The sequence below is a fragment of the Corylus avellana genome, chromosome ca1 (genome assembly GCF_901000735.1).
Source record: "Corylus avellana chromosome ca1, CavTom2PMs-1.0".
In the NCBI taxonomy this organism is placed as follows: domain Eukaryota; kingdom Viridiplantae; phylum Streptophyta; class Magnoliopsida; order Fagales; family Betulaceae; genus Corylus; species Corylus avellana.
This window is the reverse complement of record NC_081541.1, coordinates 30,444,023-30,453,041: the sequence shown is the minus strand read 5'-3', so window position 1 is coordinate 30,453,041 and position 9,019 is coordinate 30,444,023. Positions and strand designations below refer to the sequence as shown.

The window sequence follows — 9,019 nt, the reverse complement described above, 5'->3', positions numbered from 1 at the left end:
TATGGTACCATACCAACAGAGAGTGGCTCGGTATTTCAACCGACGGGTTAAGCTTCGCAGTTTCCCAGTTGGAGATTTGGTTTTGAAGAAAGTCACTCTTGCGACCAAAGATGCAACTGATGGGAAGCTCGCACCAAACTGGGAAGGACCATACCAAGTTATCAAATGTGGCAAAGCAGGAGCATACCATTTTACGAATTCGGAAGGAAAACAACTCAACCGACCATGGAATGCTGAACATCTTAAAAAGTATTTTGTATAGAATTATAATTCTCAGAGCATCACTTTTGTTGTATTTTTGTCATAACAAACAAATTCATCTGAATGAAGGTATAATCATGCAGAAGTCTTAAGTATTTGCCAGACCATTTTTTCATTTAAACGTTCGGGTAAAATGTTTTCCAAAAAGCCAACATTCGGAAAGGTGTCTAAAACACTTTCCAACCCTTCAATAAAATGTAGCCGCAGAATTCCCTAAACATCTCTCGGTATATTCTCATTAAGGCACATTTTTCCTAAATCATTACCTTTACTCTGAAGGTTCCACTTCGGTGAAATATAGCCGGAGAGTTTCCCGAGCATCACTTGGTGACGACTCACAAAGGCGCTTTCCCGAAGAAGAAGTTGCAAATACAAAATAAGCAAAACACATTCCCAACCTAAACCTTTGTTCAAAGGTTCCATCTCGGTGAAATATAGCCGGAGAATTTCCCAAGTCTTGCTTAGTGAAATATCACTGAGGCGCTTTCCCGAGAAAGAAGTTTATTAGTATAGCTATACCAAGGCAGTTCCCAAACATAAACCTTTTCTCCAAAAGGTTCCACCTAGGAGAAATACAACTAGAGAATTTCCCGAGCTTTGTTCAGCAAATAATTCACTAAGGCGCTTTCCCGAGGAAAAAGTTCATAGGCCTAAAAAATAACTAAACCACAGCATTCTCCTGCGACAAAAAGTTCGGCTATCATGTCTAAAACGTGATCTTCTCACAAAGCAATGCATACTCGGTCAAACATACAACACTCTGCGATTCGTACTTACACCCGGTTCAAAATTTTACACCTCGTTAAGATTCCCATCAGCATAAATTAAATTTATAACCAATGGGAATCGAGGGGGTACACATAGCATGAAATTGCTGAAAATCTATATCTAAGGCAGGATACAAGTTGGCATGAGTGTGCATAAGGTTTCAACGAATAAACAAAAATTTCTTTTATTGACAAGTTAAAATAGTTAGATACAAAAAAGAGACATGTCGTCTCATCAATTACATTTGGGAAAAATCAAGAAGCATCATCTTAAGCATGGTCCTAGTCTTCATTAGATGTAGCCACTGATTTCTCCGAGTCATCAGGTGCTTCAGCACGCTCGGCCGCAGTAGAAGACTCCCTAGCCTATCGCTGAGCAAATGAATTAAAACCAAAAATTATGATGCCCTTACAGTCGGGCATCTGCTCTTGACCGATTATGGCAATTTTTGAAATGGCCTCTTTGGTAGGAGGAACATCTTCAGGTTTGATTGTGTTAAGGTCGACACCCTCGGGAGGATTCTTCGACTAGCGGTGAAAGGTTTCAAAACCTGAGATGAAACCTATGCCCCAACCGTAGTCTCGGCCCCAGGAAGCGAATGAAAGCTGTTTGTAGAAATTTCGAGCTTTGTCCTTGTATCTGAAAACTTGCTCTTTAGCTCGTAGGAATTTCCCTTTAAAGTTCTCAGCCCTTTTGACAGAAGCTTTGGCCTTCTTCTTTGCTGACTTCCGTTTTTTCTCTGAAGCCAGAAGCTGCTCCTCGGTTGTTTTCAGTTTACCTTCAGCCACCTCGGCTTTAGTGCACTGAGTAGCTGAGTATCTCTGAGCCGCTTCCAGCTCTTCAGAGACTTGGTTAATGCGAGACTCGGTAGCTTGGCATTGAAGTTCGGCCTCAGCATGTTTTTCTTTGAAAAAAGCAACCTTATCCTCTAGGGAAAAGTTGTCAATTAGCAGCTTTCTATTCTTGGCTCTCTCGGTAATCCCCTGGACTTCTTGTTTTCGAATCCGAGAAAGAGCTTGAGAATACCGAGCCTCCAAATTGGTGACTTGTTGTTTTGTAAGGAGGAGCTCGTTCCCTTGCTGAGAAGACAGTTCTTGAACTCGTTGTAGCTCAGCTTCGGTTTCTTCAAGTCTTTTCTTTATATTTTCGGGCTCTAAGGCCGAGATCCCATAAAAGCTCTTCTTAAGCCGGGTAGCTCCATCCTCGAGAGTCAAAAAGTCAGCCAGTAAACTCTCGTATTTTACCTTCACAACAGCTAACTCAGATTCCAACACTTGGGACTGATAAACAGTTTGAGCACTTTGAGCCTCCAGACTGGCAACCCGCTCACTCGAATGAAGGAGTTCATTCCCTTGCCGAGAGGACAACTCCTGCAGTTGTGTTACTTCAGCTTCAGCATCTGCAAGTTTCTTTTTTGTATACTCGGTTTCCCGAGCCAAAATCTCAGCAGATCTTCTGAAGTGAAGATAGTAATTCATACTATGCATTGACCCCTGTAAATGGAGAGAAGTTTATTAGGACATAATCTTATTATCAAGAAGTCAAGTGGATAGAGATATATTTACCTCAAGCTGATGGTACAACATATGCTCCATCACCTCCTTCGGAAATTGAGCACTGATGTCCACTGTTTTAGTGGCTGGAATCGCACCGGCCAAGAAAGTGAAAGGATTCCCGAGCCAGTTGTCACCTAACCAGGAAAGGGGCTCCCCAAAAGTCCAAAAGATTGGATCAGGTGTGCGCTCTGCCGAGGAATCAGTTACCCACGAAGTCCCGGCTGAACTCTCCGTAAAAACACTTGTTGGTTGCACGAAGGGACCCTCCGTGGTTATACTCGGTGGTTCACCTCTCCTAGGATGAGATGACTCTCTAAGATGCGGTGATTCTCCACCAACTGGAAACTTGAATCCAACCTCTTCTTCAGCAACTCCACCAGCGGCTGCTGCATCCAGTTGCTCGACATCTTCAAACACATCGACCACCCCTTCAGCAAAGGTGTGCTCGGCGACCATGGGTTCAGTGATTATTGGCGCATTATTGGCAGTCTTAGGGACCGAGGGTCCAGAGGTAACCAGTTCTTCAACCTCAGGCCCACTGCCTATAATTTCAGCAACCGCAGGTTCGGTGCTGACGACCTCAGGGTGTGGGGACAAGTGTTCTCCTTTAGTTTGCCCTGGATGGATTACCGCCAAGGGTTCTACGGTTGGTGCTTTGGAGGCCAGGCAGGTAAAGACCTCTTCAACATCTACCAGTTCTTCTTCCTCAGACTCGGAAGAACTTATCTACACAGCCTCGGTGGGAGTAGAGGAACGAGGGACGGCCGAAGGGGGGGTGACGTCCAGGACTGCGAAGGCAGAAGCTTCAGCTCGAGCAGGGGTATGAAAAGAAGTTGGGGGAGTTCGCTTTGCAAGAAGGGCATCCTGAGCTGACTTATCCAGTCTACTTAGGAACTCCCTGACCCCACCAAGGACCTCTGAGTATGCCCTGATATAAGGAGTAGTTGTTTCTGGCTAAGGGGCTCTCGGATCATTTGTGCCCTCATTTCTCGCTTCTTCACATACGGCAGCCGAGTGTGCTATCACTCCTCCTGGTGTAGGGTCGGCAACGAGCCTCGCTGCCTGCGAGCTATCCTCGGCAGCCTTAGCTCTCTTCTTATTTTTCCCCGCAATGGTCTTGACTCTTTTCTAACTCTTCTGTAAAGAAGGGATGTAAGGGTCCTCTGGCTCATCAGCAATCGTCAAAGAGACTCTTGCACTAACTGGGGGCCTCGCCGAGGATTTCTTTAGAGGAACATCTTCAGCTTTCCTCTTGCCTTTTCCTTTGGAAGACTCGGCAACCCTAGCAGTCGGCCTTCTCGACACCTCGGTAGTTGGCACTCTCGGTGGAACAGCTTCTACCAACCTTGCAGGTGCCAAGGTCCACAGGTACAAGGCCTTGTTCTCTTTGGTCATAACAGCATCATAATCCATCTCCAGTGGATGAAGTTCAGCATGGTCCTTTACATCCCTTACACGCTTCGCCTCTTCCCTAGTCAGGCTCGGTTCTTGTTGACCTGAAATCATGCATACAGATTAGCTTTACTACCAAAATGAATGAAAATAAACAAAGGTTAGGCTCAGTTTATACCTCGGTTTGATGGGGCAATGGTTTCCCGAGGGACGCTCGGATCCCTGATGACTTCCGAATCTGCAAATTCCCAATCACCCTGAACGAAGAAAAACTCGTCTTTCCATCCTTTGTTGCTCAGGTAAGTGGATCGAAAAGAAAGAAGCTTACATTTCTTCCGGAGTTGGAAAGTGAACAGTAACTTAGTCCTGGAACACTTTCTCAGATGGTAGATTTTCAGAAATTCTGAGACAGTAAGTGGGTGCTCCATTCCAAGAATCTTTGGCCAAACGATCATACAAGCAAAGAATACCCTCCAACCGTTCGGCGCCAACTGGTGTGGAGCTATCCGAACATAACTCAGCAACTCCCAAACTACCCTTAAGAAAGGCAACCTCAAACCAATTCGAAACATGTCCAAATAAACGCAGGCTTCGTTACTGTCAATATCTACCACAACCCCAACATTATCGTCGTCAAACCGTAACTGAACTGAGTCAGGAATGTGGCAAATTTCACGGATTTCCTGTTCATTTTCCCCCGACAGTTTGGATTTCCATGTAATTGGGTGTGAAGCACCCAGTACATTAGGAACGTCCTCAACCCTGCGACTCATCAAGTATCGGTGAAAGGGGATTATAAGACAAGGGATGGAGGTGAGAACTTGTTGAAGCAAGATGTGGGCAACACTCAACCGAAGGTGATTGACCGAAGGTTCAATCAGAGGAAGTATGAAATCTAGGTATTGGAGTACGAGGCAGTTGGCATGGACGAAAGGTTTAGCCAGAGAAACAGACTCGATCGAAGCTCTGAAATACACCACTCGTGAGAAATAATAATCGGCAAAAAGGCTTGAATGCAGAAGGGCCAGTTTTAAAAGAAAGAGAGAGATCAACAAAAGCTTAGAAGAACGACAATGGCTTCTGCGGGGTAAAAATGAAGAACGAATGAAGGAGAAGAAGACCATTTAAAGGCTTTCGGAAGAAACCGAATCGGCGCATTAAATAACCCTAGGGTCTAGGGTTCGGCGAAGAGGCGTCTTTTCATTTCTTTCTCGGTGCAGAAACTGACGCGTGGCCACTGCAAGACTTGAAATACCACAGGGAGTTTGACGCGTGGCTCTCGAAAGGCGGAGGCAAGGTAAAACGCGTCGGTTATTTTTGAAAATTCAAAATTCAAAAAAATTTTAAAATTTTAGAACCAGTCGTTTGTTTTGCCAAAAACGAAACCGAACTTGTAAACAAACTGACCCACGCTCGGTTTTCTACATGTAATTTCCATATTCTGTTGGAAAAGGAAATTGGAGGGTAACTATTGCGTCATGAATCAGCTGGGTTGGGCCCAGTACAAAGTCTGCCGGCCCATTCCCAAAGCTCGGTCATTTTTACTGTTCAAAACAAATTCATGTTCGGCAAATTTCAGCTTATCTGAAAGTATATTATCAACACTCGGTTATCAGGCTCGATTGGCCGAGCCTGAGTTAATAACCGAGTGTCACCCTCAGGAATGATAGACATATATGAATAAATATTTTATTTACTGCTCCTCAATATATTAACGGCACGTGGACCCTCGGCAGGTTCACAGTGTTAGATGAACAGGTACAACCGGATGCCTATAAAAGGAGGGTCCCCTCTCACTATTTGGGTAACTCTTTTTACCCTCCAAAACTGAATATCTTGCATATATTTTATCTCACTTATAATCTTCAAGTTATATTTTCCTTAAACCCTGTAACTAACTTAGGCATCGGAGCTTCCACGGGCCAGACAACGCCGGCAGCTTTGATCCTTTTCCTTTGTTTTCCATGCTCAGTTAAATCCTCAATTACACAAAGCCCATTTCACGTCATCATTCGGAAAACTGCTCAAACATATTGTTCCGATCGCTAACAATTTAGGTAGTAAATATAAAGTCTTTATGGAATTCACCTGCCCGAGCTCAGAATGCGGGTTGCTCGAGACTTGTTCGGGCAGACATAAGTAAAGTTGGAATCTATAAACTTCAGTAGGCTCCTGCATGAAAAGTAATTTATAATTATATATTTATATGCTCATTTTCTTAGATTTACTGCACTTAATTTGCAGGAACTGAACATCCATGTACTGTATTATACAGAACTGAACATTGGAGTGTCCCTGATTACCTTCCATGGGGTGTGCCTCTTGCTTATTTTTACCTTAATCGCTTCTCAGAGCTATTGGTTCATAAGCCTGGTGAAGGCTTCCTATTAAGTCTTGTGGCAACAATTCTTTCTCCTTTGGTAAACTGACATTTTTTTTGTCTCTATTTTTGTTTCCTAAACATGATCCTGGTCATAAGGGTGAAGCTTAATTATTAGAAATTGTTGATCATGTAACAGAGATGGGCATTTTCTAAATTCGTTGAAAGCCATATAAAGAAGAAGCTTGGGTTGGCAAAGCATGGAATGGTACCAAAACACAGCTTCCTTCAAGAAATCAGTTCTTGTTTGACATCCACAGTACCAGAAAAATTCTATGACAAAGTTGAAGAGAGAAGCATTATTTTGAAAAAAGCTTCGAGCTTCAGCTTCTGCAAAGAAGGTGTTTTGGTTAATGGGGAGGTGCAACCTCTGAAGACTGATTTGGTCATCTTGGCTACTGGGTTCAGGGGTGATCAAAAGCTCAAAGACATTTTTGTGTCCACCACCTTTCAGGACCATATTGCCGGCTCTGCCAATGCAACAGTTCCCCTCTACAGGTTCTTTTCTTTTTCATTTCTTTTAAACATAGCATCTGATGTTAATAACAAGCAAAATACGAACCCCAATGAGGCTCAAGTGGTAAATCACTTGGCACTGGTGCCTCATCATGCCGGTGAGTGCATACAATTTTTTGCAGCTACCCCCACAGGCAAAAGCGAGAGCTTTTACCTGATTCATGTGGAGGGAAGCTTTTGCACGGTGTTCCGGGGATCTAGTCGGGGCGAAACCCCGGATACCCAAGTTTAAAAATAAAAATAAAAAAGGTTTGAAATGAACGTTTGCAATGTATCAGGGAATGCATTCATGCAAGAATTCCACAACTAGCAGTGATTGGATTCTCGGAAAGTGTATCAAACTTGTACACCTCGGAGATGAGATGCCGGTGGCTAGCGGAGCTTCTTGATGGCACATTCAAGCTGCCGTGCATTAAAGAGATGGAAAAAGATGTGGCTAATTGGGATAAATACATGAAGACATACTCCGGCCAATACTACAGGAGATCCTGCATTGGTGCTCTTCATATATGGTACAATGATCAACTCTGCAAAGATATGGGTTGGAACCCCAAAAGAAAGAAGGGATTCATTGCTGAATTGTTTGAGCCTTATGGTCCAATGGACTACACCACAACCTCTTAAGTCGGTGAGAAATGTTAGAAATTATATTTTTATGTCATAATTATTTCATAATGTTGATATAACAATCCAACCAACTTTTAGATCAATAATTGTTTTAAAAAATAATTAATAAATTGAACGGTTAGTGAGGACTACCACATCAGCATTGTGTGATAATTGTAGCATACAAATGTAGTTTCTAACATTACATTAAAGTGAACCCTAGAACGGGTTCTAAACCATGAGTTGTCAATCATCTCTGACACACTTCGTGCATGCGTTTGGGGTTAAAATAATGTTACACTTATTCCCATATCTTTACACAATTTTTTCTATACTCATAGGTGACTTTTAAAACTACTATTGGATATGAGATGGATCTTTTTTAGATTTTGATACAATGATGATTTTAAAAACCACTTATAAGTATGAAAAACTGTGTAAAAAAATTAGAGTAAGTGTAACATTCCTCTTGAGATTGATACCCTTCGGCTTTTTTATGTTTATTCATTTGAAAGCATTACAGACTTGCTTAAAATAAAAGAATAATTATTAAATCAGTCCATGTCGTTTTATCTTGTAACAAATAAATCCTTGTAGTTTCAAAATGGTTTTGTGACAAAATGATCCATGCGATCAAATTCCGGTCATTTTTCCTACCTGTTTTTATGAAAATACAAATTTACCCACAAATAGAAAGTTATACAAAATAAAAGGGAAAAAAAAAAAAAAATGGTTGGCCACCCCAAGGGTCTTTTGCAGTGACGGAATGACCCCCCATTCTTGAGTAAAAAAAAAAAAAAATTAAGGTCAAATTTTAGTTTTTAAATATTTGGCCCTTACCCATGCAAGCTAGTAAAAATAAAAATTACCTCTACTCACAATTCTTTCGGCCCTACTTATAAATGCCCAATAAAAATTTTGGCTCCACCAACTAAAAATTTTGGGCATACTGCTCCTACCTAAAAAATTCTTTTGGGCCATACCCATTAAAACCTAAAAATTGGTTATTCATTGTCAAATCTTTTAATCCTTACCCATTAAAAACTATAGTAGCCTTATTTTTTCCATAACCCATTAAGCTGGTTACCCATTTGAGATTTGGCTATATCCGAGCATTTTGTTGTACGTCTCATTGCCATTATAACCCTAAACAAGCACAAGTCCACAATCAAGATTTAATTTTCCTATACTGATTTACGTTTCCAAATGCAAAGTAATTTATTTTTACCTTAAACTCTCTGTTTTTATCTCATGGTTGTTTCTTCTTCTTGTAATTCAATCTAGGTCTTTAATTTTATCTTTTTTTATTCTTTCTTTCTTCTATTGTATACCTAGCCACATGAAGATTTCCTTAGGCTATTGAACAACCAATTTAGATGATAATAATAATAATAATAATAATACCAAATAAATTTATGCCTTAGCCCTTTCTTTTTTCTTTTTCCTAATCTTATGCCTCGGCCCCAACCCACAATACTTTTTGACTCCGTTCGTGGTCTTTTGGTTGTGATTCGACCACGTAACCCCAAGAGCCAAATGT

General features: G+C 41.6%; 1 protein-coding gene across 1 annotated transcript; it reads left to right on the top strand.

The window, feature by feature from the left end:
• The first annotated feature begins 5,455 nt into the window (after positions 1-5,455).
• LOC132169685 (probable flavin-containing monooxygenase 1) lies at positions 5,456-7,592 on the top strand. The gene is made up of 4 exons (XM_059580680.1): positions 5,456-5,567; positions 6,222-6,397; positions 6,497-6,855; positions 7,152-7,592. The coding sequence occupies exons 1-4, from the start codon at positions 5,456-5,458 to the stop codon at positions 7,495-7,497; spliced, it is 993 nt and encodes a 330-aa protein (XP_059436663.1). The 3' UTR covers positions 7,498-7,592.
• Positions 7,593-9,019: the final 1,427 nt, after the last annotated feature.